At 34.5% G+C, this 26267-nt stretch overlaps 1 protein-coding gene and 1 pseudogene across 1 annotated transcript; both read left to right on the top strand.

Moving 5' to 3' along the window:
- Positions 1 to 13109: 13109 nt before the first annotated feature.
- Positions 13110 to 13973, top strand: LOC120152792 (annotated as a pseudogene).
- An 11334-nt stretch (positions 13974 to 25307) lies between these two features.
- On the top strand, positions 25308 to 25643 carry LOC120152793. Its single transcript, XM_039164923.1, has one exon. It carries the CDS (start codon positions 25308 to 25310, stop codon positions 25641 to 25643), a length of 336 nt encoding a protein of 111 aa, XP_039020854.1.
- Positions 25644 to 26267: the final 624 nt, after the last annotated feature.

Here is a 26267-nt window from a genome sequence, read left to right on the forward strand (position 1 = left end):
TGACGGGTCCACATGTTCCGTCACAAAATTAAAATACTTTTTAAATTATCAGATAAAATAAAAATAGAATAATAATTCTTTTGTTTTTTTTGTAATCTATTCGGGTAGTTATATTGTGTATAATTTTAAAGAAAAGTAAAAATATAATTTTAATTTTAATTTTTTTAAAAATAAACAGGGTAGTCGTCTATAAAAACCTCCCTCTAAATCCTAAGGGAGGAAAAACACACTAACCATGTTGTCTTTTCATTGATAAGAAAATAAAAGTATTGATGCATTATAGTTTAACAAAACATAAGATAATTATAACACCCCAAATTAGGGGTTAGAAGTTTCGGGTTTACCCGAGAGGTAAGTGGACCTTATGAAATTTATAAATTAAGTTATTGGGCTTAATTGGGTTGGATTTGGGGCCCAAATAGTCAGAAAAAGAGGATTTTTAATTAAAGAGGATTTTTAATTAAAGGACAATATATGAAGGACCTAAAGTGTAATTCGACCATTATTGGTTTTGGAAGATATTGTTGAGGGTTTTAAAGGGGAACTGTGGGTTTTCTTCCCACTTATCATATCTCCATTCTTCTTCTTTATTTCTTCATCCTTCATCTCCTTCAAGTGGCTATAGCTTCAAGGTATGATCTTAAACCTTTTTTATCTTTATCTCGTCCTAATAACCCCCTAGAAAGCTAGTTTTTTAAGAAGAATCAAGCTTTGGGTTTTGTTTGCATGAAAAATAGGGGTTTTCTCCATCCAAGCCTTGAGGAGGTTGATTTCTTGCTAAAGGAGTTTTATTTCGGGATTCAAGCATCATGGTGGTGTATTTCTAATCCTTTGGAGTATTAAGGTTTCATAAATATATTGTTTTTGCTAAGATTTGATAATTTGATCATTTTAGGGTTTATATTTTATTTCTCAATCAAATCACGTTTTAGGTATTAATAGCATGTTTTAATAATGCCTAATGACCCTAAATAACCTACTAAAACTTTAGAATAAGTTTAGAAACCAACCCAAGTTGTTCGGAGTGATTTTTAAGTGATTCATGAGCTTAAGCAAGTAATTCCCAGAAAAAGGATCGGTCTCTTAACAAAGGAATCGATCCCAAGTTTCTTTCCAGTCAGGAGAAAGGATCGATCCCTTTGAAAAAGGATGGATCCTTGGAGAAAAGGATCGATCCCTCAAAAGAAAAGATTGGTCCCTTCTTTGTTTTGCTCGATGAAAAAGGATGGATTTGCATTCATTAAAAGTCCTAAGTGTTGTTGAATGTTCTTTTAACCCATTTAAGGTCCGTAAGATCTAAAGACGATCCATAATAGTAAGACATAGTTCGTGAGGGACATAAATGACCTAACATACCTAAAAACACTTATAGGAGTAGGTTACACCGGGTGTAACCATATTAAGCATAATACACTAGAGTATCTTCAATCGATGATGTTTACGGATGGTTGATATTGAGGATCAATACATGAGATACCCGATGAGCGGTACGATAAACATGTCATATTCAGTATCGACGAAGAGCGTGGTACTTCGAGAAACCTTTCTACTACTTTAAGGGGTATTGGGAGAAGTACAATAAGAGAGTTAGGAGTATTATTACACAGTAACGAGCCCGAGTTAGGTATAAGACTAACTAGTGGATCAGTCAGTGTACTAGAAACATCATAATCACCGGGAATTTGTGAAACTCTTAGAGACCTCTCCGGAGGTAGAAATAAGTAAAATACCCTATAAGTAATACCCTCCCATAACGTCCTAGGCGAGAGGATGAGCGGGATAGTCTTGGGTGAAGGGGATATGACCTCACCTGACTTCGATAAGTTTAGTAGCGAGTGATCGAGCTACTTCGCCTTTTGCAGTGTGCCATCAGTTGACGTGTGTTAAGGCGTAGCTCTAGATGAGAGCCTTATAATAATAATGAGATAATAACATTAATTATGTAATAACCATAATAAACCTTATGAGGTAAGATTCCATAAGACTTATGCCCTTGTGTGTCGCTCAAGAAATGATAAGAAGAGTAACTTTTACAGTAGGACGATTATCTTGAGTGCATAGGATATTAAGATATATCCAAGTCAGTGCAAGATAAACTTTAGTCGCTAGTTGAACGTGGTACTAATGCTATGTGACCCAGACACGTTCCGAGTACTCAAGAGGAGTATACTAGCTAGGAAAGGTGTTAATGTTATGTGACTCGGACCTCGCCTGAGATAGTTGAGAGATGCTGATGTTGTGTGACCTAGGTCTACCCAAGTACCTCTATTAAGAAAACAAAGGTGTGAGTTCCGTGATGCTATGTGACCCCGACTACACCAAGATGCTTACTTATTGTTGAGTGATAGTATTAGCATCTCTATGATATCGGGTACCGTCATTATGTTTGGCATGGTGATGTGTTTTAGGATGATAATGAGGTTAAAGACTTAGTATTTGTATACTTATGGCAGGGCCTTTAGCGAAGACGACTAAGGGAAACATGAGGCGTAGATTCGAGAGATAGAACTAGAGGGCCTTACGTATGTAGCACTGATTGGAATCATGCTTGTACCCATTGCTTAGTATCATATCTTCAACTTGCTTGTGTTTATGAAATTCATATACTGCTCTAGATTAGTGATTATACTGGTGGGCTTTGTAAGCTCAGTATTCGGATATTTTTCGTTGGCAGGTTCGAAGCTTGAGCAGTTCGTGGAGCACCGTCGCCGCAGGACTTTCAGCATCTATGACAGAGTAATGTACTGTAGCTTTAGTGGGCATGTGTATTCATACAACCTTACTTATGTATTTGAGTTGTAAACTTCAAGACATATTATTTTGATTTAAATCATGCGTCATAGAGATCTGGTTTTGTAAAAATGTTTTTATAACAGTTGTTTATATTTTACTCTGATACCATTCAGTACATTTAAAAAGAAAATGAACATGTTTTGAGGATCAGGGGTTACCTCGGTATCCCAATGTGATACTTTAGGCCTAATTGGGTTTAGGGTATTACATTTAGTGGTATCGGAGCCTCAGGTTGAGTCGATCATAGGACACAATGGTCGTTTTGAGTAAGGTGTTAGTGAATACATGCCTCTAGGTGCTCAACGTACTTGTATAAGTATAGAAACTTGTAATAGTTGATAGTTTCAAGCATGGTCTCGAGGATAGGATGTAGAGTCGAGCCTCTAATCTAGATAACATTATCAAAGAGTTATTACCTAGGGTAGAGGACCATGGGGTCTCATTAAGTGCAGGATTCGTAGAGGTGACATTTTTTAGAGGTTTGACTTCCACTCTTAGGGAGATATTGGACGTCATTCCTAGAACGCAAATTGTGCAGCCGACTATCTAGGGTATGCCAGTTTCGATAAAATCTCCGGTAGAGAGACTGAGGAGGTATAGCACATTCGACTTCTACAGTTCAGACGTCAATAAATCGATTTCGATCGATTAATGGTTGAGGGAGACCATGATTACTATGAGGCAGTTACACCTTATGACGGAGGAGAGTTAGAGGGTGTCACCGCTTTGCTCATGGATGATGTTATCAGTTTGTAAAAGACTATAGAGATAGCTCTACATCCGAGGGTGCCTATATGAGATCAACTCTTATAGAAATTTAGAGGCAAGTATGTTGACGAGGCGCACATAGATAGTTTAAGGATGTAATTCTCTCAGTTGGTTCAAGGAAACTGTTAAGTTTTCATGTACAAGAGAGATTTCCTTAAGTTGAGCCATTACACTCTAAAGCTAGTTACGATCGAGTCTTTAAGATGCAAGAGGTTCCCTGAGTAGTAGGTGGCAAACCCGCCTAGAGTGTTTTTCAGAGTCATCACTGCATGTTAAGGCCGATGAAATGGTGCAAGCTATGGAAAAACGTTTGTTGGGTGAATTTGGTAGCCCGAGTAGGAGGGCCCGTGTACCAGTGGACCAATCGTAGTTAGTGGCTGAGAGGACAAGAGGTCCACTATAGCAGAGGAGAGTGACGTCAGCTTTGTCACTCCAGCTGAGTGAGAGTGTAGGTGTAGGGTCTCCTAGGAGACCATCAGATTCCCCATCTGTGGCAAGCTCTGAAGGTTCTGATAGTCTTGAGGTATCCAGAGTGCGAGCCTTATGGCAAAGATCATCGAGGAAGATGCTTCAAGATTTCTAGGAAATGCCATGGATGCAGATCTTGGGCGCATTTGGCGAGAGATTGTTATAGTCTGATTGGTGTTGGTTCTATGCTCGGACAAGAGAATAGAAGAGTAGATCGACCTATTTTTAGATCGAATGTGCGTGTTTTCTCATGTCAGATCATAGATGAGATGTTATTTATATTTCCAGACGTCCCAGTTTTTCCTGTAGTTTCAGTAAGCATATGTGCACACATTCTTTTGTGGTGACCAGTGACATAAATAAGAAATTTATTCGTGTGAAGGATCTTAGAATGAAACCCATGTGTTGAGTGGGTCGGCCTTAGAAGAATGAGTAATGTTATCTCAGATATTATTTAATGGTTCGTGTGATTGACCAGTAGAAAATTTTGAAATCTTAAGTTTGGCGTTGGAGGAAATGAATCTTCGCGAGAGTATTAAGAACACCTTAGTCTCTCTAACCAGTATGTCAATCGCCTTGTTGTTAGAAACTTCAAGATATGTCTCGGTCAGTGCTAGAGCACTTTGCTTGCTAACTAGGCGCAGATGCCCCAAGTACCCTTGAGGAGTAAGTTAGCCAAGTGTATGTTTTTATATAACAATTATGAGTTTCCCTTTGATTTTGTTAGTGTGAATTTGTGCATGATCGATAAGTGAGTTAGCTAAGTGAGCCAAGCCTTGAAAGTAGTGTCCTTGCGTGGTATGTGAACGTAAGCTATGTAGCACACTCAGTAGCATGCATCGTTTCTTAGTATCGCTTATTTTGAGTACCTTGGGGTTATAAAAAAATCAAAATCAAGTTTGTTAGGCATCGTATGACTAGCGTCAGTTGTCATCGGTTAGCTCAATGATGGTAAGCATTATCGAATGTAAGGTGTAAAGCCTCAGAACCCCTAAGTCAGAATTCAACCTTATGAGATCTCTGCTTTATATTGAGTTCCTTCCAAGAGAGTCAAATGTTGTTAGTTTCGCTCGATAAGTGATCGATTTTTAGTTGTGAGTCTCTTAGATATTCAATAAGATGAACATAGAGTTAGTAAATCGTAAGATATATGAGAAATAGTTAAGTACTGTAGTTGAGTATTGAAACAGAGTTGCATAACAGAAGCATAGAGATTGACATTAATCGAGGATTACCATCGTATCTACAGTAGTTAGTATTGAGACAGTGTTGGCAAGTGTTGTAAGATCTCAAGGTATAGCACGTTGAGTTGCCTATGTTCAGTTAGTAAAAGCAGTCATTGGGTTATGTAGTGAGTTAACTCGGTTGAGTAAGATTTATCATAGAATGTCTTAGTAATAATAGCGAATGGAGGAGTAGTGGTTATTCTTGTGAAACGTTCTAAGTGTGCAACATTAGGTAGAGAGAATGCAATTCCTTAGCTTTGATTTTTTCAAAGGTTTTCGCTTAAAGTTCGACGTTGGTAGCACCCTTAGGAAATCGTAGATCGATTTGCAAGTTTGAAATGCAAGTCAGATGGTGGGGACTTCTTCTTTGAAAATAAGTTTTAATAAGGTTTAAGCCATGCGAAGTTCCTAAGTGTTTGACCTAAGGTTGTGTCGTTATTTGGATCGAGTAAATTTCAAGGATGAAATTTCTTTTAAGGAGGAGAGAGTTGTAACACCCCAAATTACGGGTTAATAGTTTCGGGTTTACTCGAGAAGTAAGTGGACCTTGCGAAATTTATAAATTAAGTTGTTGGGCTTAATTGGGTTGGATTTGGGGCCTAAATAGTTAGAAAAAGGGGATTTTTAATTAAGGGATAAAATATGAAGGGCCTTAAGTGTAATTAGACCAATGTTGGTTTTGGAATATATTGTTAAGGGTTTTAAAGGGGTTTCAGGTGTGGGTTTCATTCATACTTCTCTTCTCTTTATTCTTCTTCTTCATTTCTTTTTCCTTCATCTTCTTCAAGTGACTATAGCTTCAAGATAAGATCTTGAACCATTTTCTTGCCTCATCTTGTCCTAATACCTAAAAGCTAGTTTTTTTAGAAGATTCAAGAATTGAGTTTTGTCAGTATAAAAAAGAGGGTTTTCTCAATCCAAGCCTCGAGGAGGTTGATTTCTAGCTAAAGGAGGTTTATTTCGGGATTCAAGTAGCAAGGTAGTGTATTTTTAATCCTTCAGAGTATTAAGGTTTCATAAATCCATGGTTTTTGCTAAGATTTGATGATTTGAGCATTTTAGGGTCCATATTTGATTTCTCAACAAAATCACATTTTAGGTGTTAATAGCATATTTTTAATGATGCCTAATGACCCTAAATGACTGACTAAAACTTTAGAATAAGATTAGAAACCAACCCATGTCATTTGAAGTGATTTTTGAGTGATTCCCGAGCTGAAGCAAGTCATTCTAAAAAAAAGGATCGATCCCTCGGCCAAAGGGATCTATCCCAAATTTTTTTTCCAGTAAAAGATCTATCCCTTTTCAAAAGGATCGGTCCTTTGGGAGAAATGATCCATCCCTTTTCAAAATGAATGATCGACCCCTTTTCAAAATGACCGATCCCTCAAAAGAAATGATCAATCCATTCTTTGTTTTGCCCGATGAAAAAGGATGGATTTTTATTCATTAAAGGTCGTAAGTGTTTCTGAATGTTCTTTTAACCCGTTTAAGGTCTGTAAGATCGAAGGACGGTCCATAATAGTAAGACTTAGTCCGTAAGGTACATAAATGACCCAACATACCTAAAAACACTCATAGTAGTAGGTTACACTAGGTGTAACCATATTAAGCATAATACACTATAGTATATTCAATCGAGGATGTTTATGGATGGTTGGGATTGAGGATCAGTACATGAGATACCCGATGAGCGGTACGATAAACATGTCAGATTTAGTATTGATGAATAGCGTGGTGCTTCGAGAACGTCATTGAACTGAAAATGGATAAGCCTTTTCATTACTTCAAGGGGCATTGGGAGAAGTTCGATAAGAGCATTAGGAGTGTTGTTACCAAGTAACGAGCCTAAATCAAGTATAGGGCTAACCAATGGATCAGTCAGTGTACTACAAACACCATAATCACCAGGAAATTATGAAACGCTTAGAGACCTCTACGGAGGTAGAAATGAGTAAAATACCCTATAAGTAATAATACCCCTCCCATAATGTCCTAGGCGAGAGAACGAGAGGGATAGTCTGGGGTGAAGGGGATATGACCTCACCTGATATCTATAAGTTTAGTAGCATGTGATCGAGCTACTTTTCCTGCTACAGTGTGGCATCAATTGACTTGTGTTAAGGCGTACCTCTAGATGAGAGCCTTATAATTATAATGAGATAATAACATTAATTGTGTGATAACCATAAAAAACCTTATGAGGTAAGATTTTATACGTCTTATGCCCTTGCATGTCTATCGGGAAATGATAAGGATACTCGAGTAACTTTTACAGTAGGACGATTGTCTTGAGTGTATAGGATATTCAGATATATCCAAGTTAGAGCAAGATGCACTTTAGTCGATAGTTGAACGTGGTACTAATGATATGTGACCCAGACACGTTCTGAGTACTCAAAAAGAGTATACTAGCTAGGCAAGGTGTTGATTCTGTGTGATCCAGACCTAGCCTAAGGTATTGGGAGGTGTTGATGTTATGTGACCCAGACCTCGCCTGAGATACTTGGGTAGTGCTGATGCTATGTGACCCGAACCTCGCCTAAGATACTTGGGAGATGTTGATGTTGTATGACCTAGGTCTACCCAAGGTACCTCTATTAAGAAAACAGAGTGATACTATATGACCCTGAGCTACACCACGATTCTTACTTATTATTGAGTGATAGTACCAACGTCTTTACAATACCAGGTATCGTCATTGTGTTTGGCATAGTGGTGCATTATAGGATGATAATGAGGTTAGAGACTTAGTACTTTTATACTCATGGAGGGGTCCTTAACGAAGACTAAGGGAAGTAGCATAGATTTGAGAGATAGAACTGAAGGACCTTATGTAGGTAGCACTGATTGGAATCATGCTTCTACCTACTACTTAGTATTATGTCTTCAGCATGCTTGTGTTTATGAAATTCATATGCTGCTCTATATTAGCGATTATTATGTTGGGATTTGTAAGCTCAGCCGTCGAATGTTTTCCGTTGGCAGGTCCGAAGCTTGAGTAGTTCGTGGAGAACTGTCGCCGCAGGATTTCCAGCATCTCCAACAGAGCACTGTACTATAGATTTAGTGGGCATATGTATTCATAGAACCTTACTTATATATTTGAGTTGTAAACTTCAAGATGTATTATTTTGATTTAAATCATGCGTCATAGAGCTCTGGTTTTGTAAAAATGTTTTTATAATAGTTGTTTATGTTTTATTATGATACCATTCAGTACATTTGGAAAGAAAATGAATAGGTTTTGAGGATTATGGGTTGCCTCGGCATCCCAGTGTGACACTTTTGGCCCAATCGGGTTTAGGGTGTTACAATTCAAAAATTTAAATTAAAATCAAAAATCTAAAAGCAAATATCATACGATATTCAAATCACATTTTCTCCATTGCATTGTTATGATGAAGAATCGAATAATAAGCTTCTCCTTGATTGTTTGATGGCTTTCAAACGTATTAATTCGAAAACCATTGATAAATTGATTCATTGCTACTGAGCCGTATCGGTTTAGAAGAAGCACAAAGTCTATCGTACAACATTTGTGTCGAACCAATCGGTGGTTGATCATCTTTTTCCATATATGCATTTAATTCAGGACCACCAATATCTACTTCATGGAAATCATGATTGTTACCACATGGATCATATGCATACTTCGGAATTGGAATACTAGAGCCCATCATATGTTATAGTAACCAGTGATAGAAAAACGTGGCTCTCCATGATGCACCCAATTATAATAATACGGAACAAACCCTTCGGTGATCACATGAACTTTGACTGTTTCTAGAAATCGAAAACTTTTATTTATATATTTAGGCCGATTATATGGACACCTAATATTTCCTCGATCCGTAAATATAGTTTTACTTAACGCAAATGTGACAAATTCCAATAGTGGCCGCTCAAAATCAGGATTAATAATGTGACCATTTATTAGCCTATCAATATTGTACATCCAAAATCGGTTCATACTGAATACCAAAACCTGTTTTTTTTATATATAATATTAAATTAAGATACTTAAATTAGTAAACCTATAAATAATAACTTTTAATTACTATTTTTTGAAAAATTTCTAAAAGAACAATAACTAGAACTTATGATATTATTATTGTAAATTACATGTAAAATATTTTATTTATTCTTAATATATATTATTATTTTATTTATTTCTAAATAAAACAAGAAGTAGACCTTATGACATTATTAAATTATGTTACAAGCTTAAATTAGTTTTCTTTACAGTTAATATATTTTGTATTTTTTAGTTGAAAAGGATACTACTACTAAATTGATAGCACCATATTTTAAAAAAAATAAAGTTTAAACTTACCTTAGCTCACAAATCCACGAAAAAATTGTAGAGTTCTGTAAAAAAGAAGAAGATCAAAAACAAAATTTAAAAATCATTTGAATTACAATACGATAACAAAAAAACGCAACTAGTTTTTTTTATAAGCAATAAAACATTTAATAATATAACCAAAAACCACAACTAAGTAACAATATACAGATAAAAAATAATAACATAGTTACGTAATAAAAAAATTTAATATTTAGTAATAAAAAATTTAATTTCAAATACATCTTTTATGCCATTAATCCAAGTTTAGACTTTGACCTAACAAAGTTGTCATAAATTAACAATTAAGAGACCAAACAAAAATAAGGGTAAAGCTCGCCATTATACGACGAAGTTCATAATGCAATATCAATGAGGAAAGATTTTACACCAACAACATGGACACGAAAACTCCTAAAATTAATAGAAATATATCGAGAAATTGAATATATTATCGAATATGTTATATATAAATCATGAAACTAAATAGTTAAACCATTTACATAAATAGCAGTTTTCATTATAGAAATACAATATAACAATCAACAAAAAGAAAAAGAAAGATATAGGCATATAAATCAACAAAAAAAACTAATAAGAGACAAATATATATAAATGTTTAATATAATATAAAATAAAAATAAAAATACTTACATAAATTAGTTTACACTCTAAAATATATTCACCATAAAATATTAAAATTTTGAAAAAGAAGAAGAAGAAAATATAGTATAAGAAATAGAAAACTGATTACGAAACACTAACATGGGTGCCACAGCTCCAAACTTGAAACAAGAGGAATATTAAACAACAAATTAGTGACATGACCAAGTGGTTCCGGGGATGCAAGCTCCTACCAAAGGGAGAATGCAAAAACTAAAAAGAAATAGAATTGTTATAGGAGTGTTTGGTTTGGGAGGTTGGAATAATTAATAAAAATTTACTTAGATATAATTAATGTTTGTATTAGGGGTTGAAAAGGGAGTTGAGTATTAAAGGTGACATGTCTATTTTATATTTTTATTTTATTGGTTTATGATGGAATCATTGTTCTGTCACAAAATAAATTTTTATTTTTATTGAAATGAATAGAATTTCTGTTGGAAAAATTAATTCCATCGAAAGTTACAACTAAAATCAAATTTTTGTGACGGAATATTTTATTTTTATCGGTAAATTGTGATGAATTTTAAAGTCTTCGGAATTTTTTCCTTAAAAATTTATTTTTTTTTTGTAGTGGAAATTCCTCCATTTTTGCTCTTATCTCTATTTTTTAACTCCATACTCGAGTCATCGTCAAATCTTTGAACTAGAAACGAGATGACAACCCAAACACCTCGTCCTAATTCTCCAATCCGATCACATTCAAACGATCTACCACTCACATTCGCAAAACAATCACAATCTCATATTTGAGCAACACTAACAATTATACCATAACATTAAAAGTTTTCATCAAATCATTTCATCAACTCAAATCATTTATTCATGCATAACAAGATCAACTCAAGCTTATAAATAAGGGATTATGAAAAAAACTAACAAGTCACCAAGGCAAGCGACAATCATAACGTCTAGATATCCCATTAAACCAACATGAATAAACCTAATATAAAAAAATAAATAAGCAAAAGAGAAGGGATAGAAAACTCTCCATATCTATCAACGGCTAAGTTTAAATTAAATGGTGGCGAAAGGAGAGTTGTTCAGCGTGATGAGTGCTCGACTGGATTCGACCGCTTAAAAGAGAAACTATCGGAATGCGGATCGATGTTAAAGTTTTCTGGAAAGCCAAATGATAATACTCTAATGGAGTAATAATCGTTATTTACCTCAAAACTTTTTTTGACCCGGCAGTGTACAATGGCTGTGATGGAACAACAGTTGGCGTCGAATGTGATGAGCCGACAGCCGACAACGAATAAAATGAATCAGAAACCCAAAAGATTGGGTGGGTGCAATCTCAATTGGCAACCGACAACCACTATATGAAACACAACTGAACGACTGGTTGCTTGGTTTGAATGAGAAAAACGACGATGGCGAATGAGCGGATGCTGGGTGGAGAGAAGCGGTCGAGAAGTTTTAAAACAAAAGAACGAATGAAGGTAACGAGGGACTAATAAGGTAAATAAATGAAAATGATTAATCGGCCGGGTTATGGAAAAGTAGCACGTGGGTTAAAGGGTTCAAAAAATATATAAAAAACTGTAATAGAGGGGGGTTTAATTGGTTTGGTCAAACAAATGGTTTAAATAAATAAAACAAAGAGTATTTAATTGAAAAAGGACTTCAATTAGAAAAGGTAGGGTTCAGGGGTTACGAAAAAGGTTGGAAAAGAACAAATAAAAAAAACGCTAAACTATGTGTATAGTCCCATTTATCTTCGGTCTAATCAACTTTGATCACCAGTTTTTTAATTAAGTGTTCTTGATCTTTAGGATGCGTTTGATTCACGGAATGTAAGATTATTAGCGAGAATAAAAGAGATTATCAGTAAGAATAAAAGATTATCAGAGAATAGAATTATTAGAAATATTGTATTTTGTGTTTGGTTGGTTTAGCATGAATGTAAGATTACCGTGTTTAGTTAAAAGAATAAAAGATTATTAGAATGTATATTTGACCAAATTGTCCTTATTATATATTTTGTATAATATTACAAGTTGGAAAATATTTATATATTTTCTTTAAAAAATTTAAATTCATAAAATTTATATAATTTTTTTACAAAATTAAAAATATAAAAAAGTTTAATAAAAGTGTAAAATTTTATTTTAACCCCTGAACTTCATATAAAATTTTAATAATAGATTTTTTATTATAAATCTAAAATAGTTTAAAGATAAATTTATAATTTAACATTCGTAGAATTTTTATTATTTAATGACAGAAGAAGAATATTTTTGAAAAAAAAATTAAGGCATTTTAGTCAAAACGCCGGTAATGTTATAATACCTAAGAGAATGGAAGTAATGACATTCCCGATAATATACCCAAAAAATTCACTATTGATAATAAAACATTATCAAAAATGACATTTCCGATCAAACCAAACGAGATAATATAAATTCCATTTCCGGAAGAATCCCACGTTTCCCCCGTCTAAAACTGCCCTTAGCGTTATATATCGGTCTGGTTCAAATCTCTCTCCCGTTAATTTCCGCAAACCCTGACGAAAAAGTTACATGGCAGTCAAAACTTTTTTAAAAAAAATCCACGGCAACTCTTCTTCTTCTTCTCCACACTATTTTCTTCTTCTTTCGATACCTTGGTTAAAAAAGGGAGAAGCGAAATAATCCATCAGCCGGACGAAGAAAAAGCATAGTTTACCCTTTCTTCAATCTGTTTCTTCTTCTCCACGTTGTTTCTTCTTCTTTCGGTACCATGCTTCTTCTCCATCTACCTCTCCGTCAACTATTCTTCTTCTCCTCCACTACTGGCATAGTTTAGCCTTACGACGGTACCCTGTTTTTAAAATCTATTTCTTCTTTCGCTTCTTTGAAGAAATGGTTTCCAAGATTATTAAGAGAACGCTGCCACGATCCATCAAGCGCCACCGTAGAAAGACTTCTCCAACGAAGAAGAATGATTCATCCACTGTCATCGCCTCCCTCAACAAGTCCCTCAAGACATGTCATCGCCGCCTTGTGAGGTTTTTCTCCAAGTTAGCACGCATAGCAACTCCTTCGACCACCCAACGCCGTCTCCAGGGATTTAAAATCCTCAAAATCGGGAGTAATTCCATTGTTCCTCGTACCCTTGTATTCGACCATTGCTTGCTTCCACAGTCGATATTCGAGACGAAAAGAGCCATTGTTCTTGATCTGGATGAGACCCTGGTGCATTCCAACTCCGGCCCAAATGTATGATTTTATAGTGAGGCTGAGTATGGAAGGTCAAATGATGAATTTTTACGTGTCAAAACGGCCCGGTGTCGATTCCTTCTTGGAAGAAATCAGCAAGAAATACGAGGTGGTGGTGGTCACGGCAGGGCTCGAGCAATATGCTTCGCTCATTCTAGATAAGCTCGATCCCAACGGTTTGATATCGCACCAGCTGTATAGAATTCGTGCAAGGAAATAGAAAGGAAGATAGTTAAGGACTTGTCTGAAATTGGGAGGGATTTGGGGAAAGTGGTGATTCTTGATGATAACCCAAATGCTTGCTCATTGCAACCTGAGAACGTTGTTCCGATTCCACCGTTTGTGGAGGACGGTGAGGATAGGAAGTTGGAGAAGTTGGTGAAATTCTTTGAGTGGTGTAAAGGGTTCGACGATATGAGAGTGGCTGTCCAGTTGTATTTTAGCGGCGGCGGTGATGGTGGCAGCAGTGGCGGAGCGGCGGATGGTGATGTTTTTGTTTTTGTTTAAGTTTTTGTTCTTTGGGTTGTGGACAAGCAATTTATTTTGTTTAATTAGATCAACATCTAGTCGTTGATTCTTCCTTCGGATATTTGTGTGAACAGCACACGTGGGTCTTTTTTGAATTTTTAATTATCACGTCATACTACCATCAATGGGTTAGCAGACATTAACGACGAGGGAATTTAAACTGAATGAATCGATAACGTAACGGATTAAGCGTATTTAATTAAAAAAATTAATAACTAAAATCAATCAGACTAAAAATAAAGAGGACTAATGTCATAGTTTACCCAATAAGAAAAGAGTTACAATTTGGTCAAATTTGGAGTAGCTTAAATACCAAATGAATTGTAAATTTGGAGTTTTCTAAAACGCACCGGATATGGTAAAAGGGAGATGCCAATGGGCATCATGGTGATGAAACGAGTTTTAGTTTGGGTTTACAAAACATATAAAGCCGTGGGTAGTGTTTTTAATGATACGGCGTGTTTGGGTAACTTTTTCTCGCTCGACTCTGTCTCTCCTAGGAACAAAAATCGGTTCCACATTTGTAACTCATAGTCCCATAGCTCTATTCAAATCAATCTCATATCTGTAATTCCAAGCTCGATCAGATTAATATTTGGGTACTTAAATAAAAATAAAATAAAATAAAAAAACAGAAAAATTAAAAATAGTCAAAATAAAATTGAAAAATAATAAAAATGGGTTGTCTCTCATTAAAGCGATTTTCTTTTACGTCGTTAGCTCGACGACCTGGTTTAGACTACAGGTTTCACGAGAAACATTTCCTCTACTTCATAAGCTTCTGTATATTTTGTTATTCTCATAGGTTTTTCTTCAAAAAAAAAATTCAGCGTTGAAAGCTTGTCCATAATAATGACCAACATGTATCTCCTTCACTAAAAAAAATGTTTCCTCCAAATGTTTAGACAGTGGTTCTGTTGAATTAAGATTTTGATATAACAATAAATTCAAAAATTGATTTTACGCTTAATCGAATTTATCAAAAATTTATCGAAAATAATTCAAAGTCCAAATTAACTTGAAAAATATGTTTTAAATGTTTTCCAACTTAGTGGAACCTTTTTAAAACCTTACTTGATTATTTTTGTGCTTTAAAATTAAGTTTCCAAGGATTTTTGGCTCAAATGATCTATCCCCATGAAAAAGGATCGATCCCTTGGATTCCAGTGAGTTTGGGATCGATCCCTTTATCAAAAGGATCGATCCCTCGATGAAAATGATCGATCCTTTCCCTTAAAAGATCGATCCATTTGTTTCAACGGCTGTATTTTTTGAAAAATGATTGATCCCTTTCATAAAAGGATTAATCCCTTATGCATTAAATGTTGTTTTTTGGTTGTAGGTAACAACTATAATGATCCCCATCGGCTCCAAATGGCTAGAATTAATAGAGAATGTATAAATTGAAGGTCAAAGCTTCCCAAGGTCAACAAATATCATATTGAACCAACCTACCAACATCAAAGTTTTGTTTTATGCTTAATTTGTCAAATTCTTTGTTGTAAATACACTTGTGAGTTTCATTGTTTATTTTGCTCAAGTGTGATTTGGGTGAGAACTTAATTATTTGTGTTGAGTTAATCGATTGACGGAATTGGCCAAGAGGGGGGTGAATTGGCAATTAAAAATTTGGTGGAAGCTTTTGCAGAAAATTGAAAGTAATTGCACAGTGATTTAGAGTGGTTCGACTTTCTCAATCAAAGTCTACGACCACTACCTTAGCTATCCACACTAAGGATTTTCCAACAAATTCACTAATTTGTTCTTTCTTTTGAGGCCAAAGAGATAACCTTACAACACCCTCAAGAATATACCCCAATTCTTGAGAACAATCTTTCCCAAAGAGAAGATTACAAATTTGCAAACTTACAAGGAAAACCTCACAAGGTAAAATGTTTGCATAATTCTAGAACAAGAAAAGAACACTCACAAATAATTACAAATGAGCACAAATGGTGTTCTTTGAAAGCAAAATGAATATTGAAAGGAAAATTGGCTTGATTTGCACAAACTTGGTGTTTGATGCTTTCACTCTTGTTTCTCTATGATTTCTTATTGATCAAAGGCTTCAGAACTTGTTTAAATACACATTGAATCACTTCTGAACGTTGGGGATGATTAGAGAAAATAATATAGTTGTTTTAGTGTGAAAACAATTAATAAAATAGTTTGGAGCGTGGGGGGAATCGGTACCCCCTATGGGGAATCGGTTCCCTAAGTGTAAAATTCAAATATTTCGACCGTTATACAAGGGGGGAATCGGTACCCCCTGTGGGGGAATCGGTTCCCTCCGAGCATACTGGAATTCTCGGAGCCAAACCATTCAGGGGGGAATCGGTACCCCTTGGGGGGGAATCGGTTCCCTCTGAGCAATCTGGAATTTTTGGCTTTGAAATGATTCGAAATACTTTGTAAAATTATTTTGAAATTGTTTTAAGATTAAAACTTAATTTTACACTTGAGTAAGGATTAAAAATGATCTTTAAAAGATTTGGAGTAATGTTTTGATATTCGAATAGTTATATCGAATATACTTAGAAAATCATTTGGAAAATCTTAAAATTCATTTAACTTAATTTGTTATATCGAAATATCAAAATGTTTTCAACAATCTCCCCCTTTTTGATATAACAAAACATTTTAGTAATTTTAAGATTTTGAAATCAAGTTTTGATATTACTCCCCCTTACTTTAACACTTCTCCCATTTAACACTTTTCTCCCCCTTTTTGTTAAATCAAAAAGACATTTTAAAGAATTAAACAAGGTTCTGAAATCATTTAGCCAATTGATTATATTTTAAGCTGCTAAGATCACAAGCAAGAGAAACGTTAGCCATTAGTTTCATAATCAATATTCATATTTAATGTGAAATGGCAAAATTGGTCATATATCTAATCACGAAGTAAATGATGCAATAATGAATAAATTTAATCACACCAAATAGATAATTTCTAACCATTCATAAATCCTAACAAATTCAAAGTCAATCAATCCACAAATTCAAACATTCCAAAATATTTAAAATGTTAAAACAATAAGTTTGGAGTTCAAAACAAAACATAGAATCACATATCAGGATCAGGAGGAGGAAAACGAGCTCGCATAGCGGCCATTTCGTGAGTGAGGTCATTAATATACGCGTTGGTTGCTTCGTTGTTTGCACGCATCTCCCGAAGAATTTCTAATTGTTGAGCTCCCATTGTGGATAAGTGGGACTCTATAGAAGTAAAGCGCGAATCCATGGTAGCATATCGGAAATCGAATGTCTCCATAAAGGATTGAAAATATGGAGGCATTTGATGCGTTTGTTGTGCTTGCTCCTCGGGCTGCTCAGGCTCATCTTCGGCTTCATCGATGTCTCGCATTAATTGCTCAAGCTCGAGATCTTCGTCAGCTTCGGGTGGAGCTTGTGAAGAACTAGCTCCCGGAGTATTTGCAGAAGATCGAACCCATTCACCAGTTTTCTTATCATTAATCCATCCCGCTCTCGTTAAGGAAAGAAGGTTAATTTGTTTCTTAAGGGAAAAAACGACATCTAGACCGACTCTAAGCCCAGCTTTGGAAAACAGATTACTCAAAATGCAACCGTAAACAAGAGATGAACAGAGTTTCTTGTTAGGAACAAGATTTACGGTTTTAACAATTTCCGCAAAAATAATCTGAGGTAGGTTAATTTTAATATTGTTTTCGAAACAATGTAACCACCAAAGATCCAAGGCTCTAAGAGTAGAATAACGACCTCCGGATGGTCGAAACCACCAAGAAATCATTAGATGAAGAAAACATTCATGAAGGTCTAACACACTTGCACTATCCCTTCTTTTATAACGAGATCCTAAAACCTATTTTTCATTTAAAATACCATCATTATCTAATCCGAATGTATTGGCTATGTAAGCCGAGTCAATATATAAGAATTGTCCTAGGAGGTAGGAACAAATTCCTATGGTTTCGGTTTCAGTTTGGTTTTTAACACAAACGACATTGGAATAGAAAATACAAACAAGTTGATGGTAAACGATGGGTTCAAGGTCAAAGAGTTTATCAAATTTCCACTCTTGTAAAAGAGGAAGATATTTAAAATTGATAGCTAACATAGCTTGACGAGAAGGAATACGTTCTTCCCGGATTTTGTAAGAGTCGAAATATTGATAATACCAAAAACGATGATTTCTATGACCAGGATGATTGAAACACGAATTTTGGATAGTCAAGTTAGGATCAATGGGATTAGGATTAGAAATTGGAATAGGAGGAGGATTTGGAGGTGGATTTGGTTGACGGTGTGAGCGACTAGATGATGACCTAGCACGTTTAGGATTGGACATGGTTTAGGAAATCGGAATAGAATTGATAACCTGCAATTTAGAAAACACATGTATGCAATTCAATCAATCCCAAAACTCAATTGAGTCCTCAATATTTCAAGGTTCTCTAAATCAATCCTAATGGGCAAAGTTTTTGAAAAACTTTTGAAAAATATGGTTTTGAGAAACAATATATGTATAGTTTTCATAACAACAACATAATTTAATCAAAACACAATAATTTGAAAATTAATTTTTTTTTCGAAAATTTAAAAATTTTTGGAAAACTTCTTGTGTTTTTGATGAAATTAGTTGTGATATCTAGTTTCTAATCACTAAAAAATCAATGCCCGATCTAAAGTTCATCATAGAACTAATTAAAACTAGTTCTATGTTTATAAATTGATGAAATAGAAGTTTTGGAAAAATACCTTGAAGGATTTTGGATTTGAGTGAGATTAGATGAAGTTTGCACGTTTTTTATGATTCCAACAGGTTTAGAAGATGATATTTGAAGTGAATTCCGATTAAGAACGTTGATTTGAGGCAAGAATAGAGATATGGAGAGAGTTTAGAGGAAACGGTGGCAAAGAAGAAAAGGGTTTTGAACAAAAATAAGGGTTCTGCCCGTGTATAACCAGAACCCCAGGGGGGTATCGATTCCCCTGTGGGGGGGATCGGTTCCCCTTCAAAGGGGGAATCGGTTCCCTCATGGGGGGATCGATTCCCTCTGCACCAAAATGCTAAAATCCGATTTTAAACACCCAAAATGCTAAATTAATTTCCTCTAGTGGTATTGGCAACTCATATATTGAAAATTAATCATGTTCAAACAATTAAATTAATCTTTAAACGATATTTGAACATAAAATTATTTTTTCATTAAGAATCATAAACTCCCCCTAACTAATAGCAATGAATGCAATCAAAAATTACTATTATAAGCATTTTTCATATATTCTTAAAAGTGCTAAAATTATTTTAAACACTAAGTGAAGATAGGTTGGTCAAACCTAATTATCTCCTAAGTGTCCAAAATCTTTCCTTGTCTAAAGGTTTTGTGAAGATATCCGCTAATTGTTGCAAAGTATCAATAAATTCTAGAACTACATCTTCCTTAGTGACATGGTCTCTAATGAAGTGATGTCTTATTTTAATGTGCTTAGTTCTAGAGTGTTGGATGGGATTTTTAGTGAGACAAATAGCACTAGTATTGTCACACTTGATAGGAATGGTACCTACTTCAATTCCATAATCAAAAAGTTGTTGTTTCATCCATAAAACTTGTGCACAGCAACTACCAGCTGAAATGTATTCGTCTTCAGTGGTAGATAATGCAACACAATTTTGTTTCTTTGTAAACCAAGAAATTAGCATATTTCCAAGGAATTGGCAAGTACCGGAGGTGCTTTTCCTATCTAATTTGCATCCTCCATAATCCGCATCAGAAAAAGCATGCAAGCTAAAGCTAGAGTCTCTAGGATACCAAAGTCCTAAGCTAGGAGTGTCCTTAAGGTATCTAAAGATTCTCTTAACAAGTAGTAAATGTAATTCCTTAGGACATGATTGAAATCTAGCACATAAGCAAACACTAAACATAATGTCCGGTCTACTTGCAGTTAAATAAAGTAGAGATCCAATCATTGACCTATATAATTTAACATCTACACATTTACCTCCTTTATCTAAGTCAAGCTTTGTTGAAGAGCTCATTGGAGTGTCATGCGGTTTGCCATTTTCCAGTCCAAACTTCTTGAGCATATCTTTGACGTACTTAGCTTGATTGATGAAGATGCCATCTTTTCTTTCCTTGATTTGGAGTCCCAAGAAAAATGAGAGCTCCCCCATCATGCTCATCTCAAACTCACTTTGCATTAGCTTAGAAAATTCTTGGCAAAGAACATCATTAGTAGAACCAAATATTATATCATCAACATAAATTTGAACTACTAATAAATCTTTACCTTTATGCTTCAAAAACAATGTAGTGTCAACCTTCCCTTTTGAAAAACCTTTTTCAATTAAAAAATTTGACAATCTTTCATACCAAGCTCTAGGAGCTTGTTTTAAACCATAGAGAGCTTTTGTCAATTTAAGAACATGGTCCGGAAATTTTGAATCTTCAAAACCTAGAGGTTGTTCCACATACACTTCTTCCTTTATAAAACCATTTAAAATGAACTTTTAACATCCATTTGATATAATTTAAATTCATGAAAACATGCAAATGCTAATAACATTCTAATTTCTTCCATCCTAGCTACGGGAGCGTATGTTTCATCATAGTCTATGCCCTCTTCTTGAGTATACCCTTGAGCAACAAGTCTAGCCTTGTTTCTCACTATATTACCACTCTCATCAAGCTTATTCTTAAATACCCATCTAGTACCTACAGTAGATTTATTACTAGGCCTTTCAACTAATGTCTATACTTTACTTCTCTCAAATTGATTTAGTTCATCTTGCATAGCCATAATCCAATGTTCATCTTTTAATGCTTCTTTGATGTTTTTAGGCTCTATGCATGAAATAAATGCAACATAATTACAAATATTTCTAAGAGAAGATCGAGTTGTTACCCTTTTGGATGGATTACCTATAATTTCACCATCCTTGACATAGTTGTACTCTCTTGGATAAGATACTTCCCTTTCTTCAATGGTTGGATTCTCAAGAGGATAATGAGTTTCCTTATTTTTCGTTTCTTCCTTTGATGATGGTTCTCCAACATCATGTCTAACGTCATTTGTATTTATAACACCTACATCATCATTCACACAAGAATCCTTCCTCGGAAGGGGATTATCATCGAAAACAACATGTATAGACTATTCTATAACTAAAGTTCTTTTATTAAATACTCGATAAGCTTTAGAATTTTAAGGAATAACCCAGAAAAATTCCTTCATCACTTTTAGCATCAAATTTGCCAAGGTTCTCTTTACCGTTGTTTAAAACAAAACATTTACATCCAAAAGGATAAAAATAACTAATGTTAGGCTTTTTATTTTTGAAAATTTCATATGGAGTTTTCTTTAAAATTGGCCTAATCATTACTCGATTTACAACATAACAAGATGTATTTGTGGCTTCCGCCCAAAAATATTTTGGCAAATTATTTTCACAAAGCATAGTTCTAGCCATTTCTTCTAAAGTTTGATTTTTCCTCTCAACAACTCCATTTTGTTGAGGGGTTCTAGGTGCTGAAAAATTATGGATAATACCATTAGAATTACAAAATTCAATAAATCCAAGATTTTCAAATTCAGTTCCATGATTACTTCTAACACTAGTGATAGAGTAACCTTTTTCATTTTGGATAATTTTTGAAAATGTGATGAAATGTTCTAATGCTTCATATTTTGTACTTAAGAATAGAACCTAAGTATATCTAGAATAGTCATCTACCAAGACAAATGCATATTGTTTTCCACCAAAGCTAGTAATTCTAGTTGGCCCAAAAAGATCTAAATGAATCAATTGTAAAACTCTACTAGTTGATACATCATTAATGGATTTAAAAGAAACTCGCTTTTGTTTTCCTTTAGCACAAGCATCACAGATTTTATCATTATCAAATTTAAGCTTAGGCAACCCTCGAACTAAATCACCTTGAATTAGCCGTTGCAAAACACTCATACTAGCATGTCCTAGTCTCCTATTCCATAACAAATCATCATGCTCATCCCTAGCAACTAGGCACAAAATAGCCATATTAATAAAATCTAAATGCATCATGTATATATATATATCTCTATTTTATGACCAACAAGCATAATCGAAAATAGATGCAATGTTAATCAATTTTACAATCATTTAAAATAAAACATTGTATCTTTTATCAAATTTATTTTTCAAAAGATTATGCTTTTAACCCATTCACATATAAAACATTATGCAATGTTGATTATAGAGATTAAGAGAACATGCATAAAGTTTTTGAAAATGTTATGCATTAAAACTTTATAATATTTAAACAAAAAAATCTATGCATAAACATAAAAAAAAATTTCAAGTCAAAATTTTGCAAAACCAAAGTTCTTGAAAAATCGATATCAATTGTTAAAGAGATATCAATTACTTTTTAAAAACAATTTTGACCAAAAATTAATATGATGAACTAGAGTTTATAAAACATTACCAAAAATTACCATGTTCATCATACAATATTTTTCAACATACATGAGATAAAACATAATTCAACATTTTAAAACCTCATGCATGCATAAACTAAATGAGCAACCAGATAATAAAAACATTAAGTTTAGAGGTTACCCATTCCCTTTTTATGTGTAGCTTAGAGCATCTTGAATATCATCATCTTTATCACAATTGCTCTCACACACCTACAAGAGACATTTAAGTAGATTTTGGTATCCAAATTGCTTTGGATCCTTGAACATTAGTTTCAATGTCTCTTGTTCCTTTTGGAACCCATACTTGTCTAATTTTAAATCATTTTCCTTTCTTTAAAGGACAAGTATGTTCCTTATGACCATGATAATGACAATGTGAACATATTGTCATTATTGAACTAGATGAATTATTTAGAATGATCTCTTTTTCTCTTGTTAAACATTCAAGCTTATCTTTCAAATTTAATTTTCTTTTTCAATACTTTCAAATTTCATTTTTGAGAGTTATAAATCCTTCTTCAAGATTTCATTTTGATTTTCAAAATCCATTTTCATTTCTAGAAAAAGTTTGTTTAATTTGAAAATTTCTTTTTCAAAGTTTTCAGATTTTATTTTTGAAAGCTCTAACTCCTTTCTCAACATTTCATTTTGATTTTCCAAGTCTGTTTTAGCTTTCAAATGTTTTAGCTTTCAAAAGAAGATCATTTTTAGCAATAAATTTAGAAATCAATTTATTGTATTTGGAGTTCATGGTCTCAAACTCCGAAAATAATTTATCATAAGCATCTTGTAACTCATTAAAAGATTTTGAATTTGATATATTTGAGTTAGAAGATACCTTTGGCTCTGTGAGAGCTAATAGAGACATCACTTTTATTGGTTCTTCTTCTTCCTTGTCTCTATAGATCTCCTCAAGCTTATCCCACATTTCCTTGGCACTTGAACAAGAAGAAACTCCTTTATATACATTAGGATCAATTGCACAACACAACATGTGCATAGCCTTTGAGTTTTGTTGAGCTTCCTTCCGTTCTTGAACACTCCACTTCTTTGCCTTCTTAGTAGGAGAGGAATATCCTTTCTTGATTATCATCCAAGCTTCCATATCAAATGTTTTGATGATTATCATCATACACCTCTTCCAATGATGATAATTTGTTCCATTGAAGTGTGGAGGCACGTCAATAGGTCTGGATTCTTCCATGGAGAATGCACCGGAAGTAGACACCATTTTTATCGATTTAACTCTTCCCGGATCGACTCAAGAGGTGATTAAACCTTCAAATGAGTGAGGCTCTGATACCAATTGTTGAGTTAATTGATTGACGGAATTGACCAAGAGGGTGGTGAATTGGCAATTAAAAATTTGGTGAAAGCTTTTGCAGAAAATTGAAAGTAATTGCACAGTGATTTAGAGTTGTTCGACTTTCTCAATCAAAGTCTACGTCCACTACCTTAGCTATCCACACTAAGGATTTTCCAACAAATTCACTATTTTGTTCTTTCTTTTGAGGCCAAAGAGATAACCTTACAACACCCTCAAGATAATACCCCAATTCTTAAGAACACTCTTTCCCAAAGAGAAGATTACAAATTTGCAAACTTACAAGGAAAACCTCACAAGGTAAGATGTTTGCACAATTCTAGAACAAGAAAAGAACACTCACAAATATTTACAAATGAGCACAAATGGTGTTCTTTGAAAGAAAAATGAATATTGAAAGGAAAATTGGCTTGATTTGCACAAACTTGGTATTTGATGCTTTCACTCTTGTTTCTCTATGATTTCTTATTGATCAAAGGCTTCAGAACTTGTTTAAATACATCTTGAATCACTTCTGAACGTTGGGGATGATTAGAAAAAATAATATAGCCGTTTTAGTGTGAAAACAATTAATAAAACAGTTTGGAGCGTGGGGAGAATCGGTACCCCCTATGGGGAATCGGTTCCCTAAGTGTAAAATTCAAATATTTCGACCGTTATACAAGGGGGGAATCGATACCCCCTATGGGGGAATCGGTTCCCTCCGAGCATACTGGAATTCTCGGAGCCAAACCATTCTGGGGGGGAATCGGTACCCCCTTGGGGGGGAATCGGTTCCCTCTGAGCAATCTGGAATTTTTGGCTTTAAAATGATTCGAAATACTTTGTAAAATTATTTTGAAATTGTTTTAAGATTAAAACTTAATTTTACACTTGAGTAAGGATTAAAAATGATCTTTAAAAGATATGGAGTAATGTTTTGATATTCGAATAGTTATATCAAATATACTTAGAAAATCATTTGGAAAATCTTAAAATTCATTTAACTTAATTTGTTATATCGAAATATCAAAATGTTTTCAACAATTTGCAAACACATTTTCCTTTGTGAGGTTTTTCATTTGTTTGCTAAATTTGTAGTTTCTCTTTAGGAGAGTGTGTAAGCAAGATTTTGGGGGTATAAACCTTGTGTGTCTTAGTAAGGTTACACCTTATCCTTAAAGGTTTGCAAATATAGTGGATTTGAGAAATCCCTAGTGTGAATAGATAAGGTAGTGGATGTAGATTTGGTTTAGAAGTCGAACCACTCTAAATTATTGTGCAAAGTTTTTATTTTTCGATTGCTTCCACCAAAGTTCTTAAAAGGCCAATTCACCCCCTCTTGACGTTATTCGATTGTTCGTAAGAGCTAACAATTGGTATCAGAGTTGGTCATAAATCAACGGTTTTACAACCTTGTAAAGATATTTAAAGCTCTCTATCAAATTCCTGAAGCAACTGAGAAGATGACTTTCACATCCGACCAATGCTACCTTGAGGATTTTCACTTTATCCATAGACTACCCTAATTCAATGGAGCAAATTATTCCTATTGGAAAAATAGGATGATATTGTTCATTCAATCCATTGACCTTGCGGTTTGGGATGCCATCATTGACGGTTCTTCCGTGCCTCAAAGAAATCAAAAGGAGTGGACAAGTGAAGATAGAAAGCTTGCCCAACTCAATTCCAAAGCCATGCACATCCTCTTTTGTGTTCTTGGCCCGGATGAGTATAGTAGAGAATCTTCATGCTCTAATGCTAAGGAGATTTCAGACAAATTGGAGGTTACCCACGAAGGAACAAGCCAAGTGAAGAAGTCAAAGATTAACATTTTTACTCTCAACTATAAGAACTTCAAGATGAAGTCCGATGAAGACATCAAGACAATGTCCGATTAGTTTACCATGATCATCAATGACTTGAAGAACTTTGGGAACATCTATCCCAATGAAGAGATGGTGAGAAAGATGTTTGCCTCTTTGCCTACATCATGAGAAGGCAAATTAAATGTCATCAAAGACAAGGATTTGGAGTTATACACCCTCGATGATATCATCGGTTCTATACTCACTCATGAGGTGAAACTCCAAAGAAGGAAGAAGAAGAAGAGAATAACAAGAAAAACAAGGAGGTGGGAATCACCTTCAAATCCACCAATGAGAGTAATCAAGACTCAAGTGAATAGGTGGATGCAGATGAAGAGATGGCCAAGCTCTTCAAGAAATTCAAACGATTCATGACATCCAAAGAAGACAAGAAGATAAATCGAGCAAGAAGAAATGTCCTCCTGTGTGCTATGATTGCCAAAGAACGTGACATATCAAATATGAATGTCCTCTTCTAAAGAAGAAGTGATCAAGCAAGAAGAAGGCTTTTGTGGCTACATGGAGTGATGAAGACGTCACAAATGATGAAAATTAAGAAGTATCCAACCTTTTCCTCATGGCCATCCAAGGATATTCAAATGTATCTTATAACTCAAATGAATTAAATTCATATTCTTTTGATAAGTTACAAGATGT

The sequence above is a fragment of the Hibiscus syriacus genome, unplaced genomic scaffold (genome assembly GCF_006381635.1).
Source record: "Hibiscus syriacus cultivar Baekdansim isolate YM2019G1 unplaced genomic scaffold, ASM638163v2 tig00111095_pilon, whole genome shotgun sequence".
Lineage (NCBI taxonomy): Eukaryota > Viridiplantae > Streptophyta > Magnoliopsida > Malvales > Malvaceae > Hibiscus > Hibiscus syriacus.

Bases quoted from the DNA above. Each gene is read 5' to 3' on its own strand.
- LOC120152793 (XM_039164923.1), top strand. From the start codon at position 25,308: ATGATATTGTTCATTCAATCCATTGACCTTGCGGTTTGGGATGCCATC.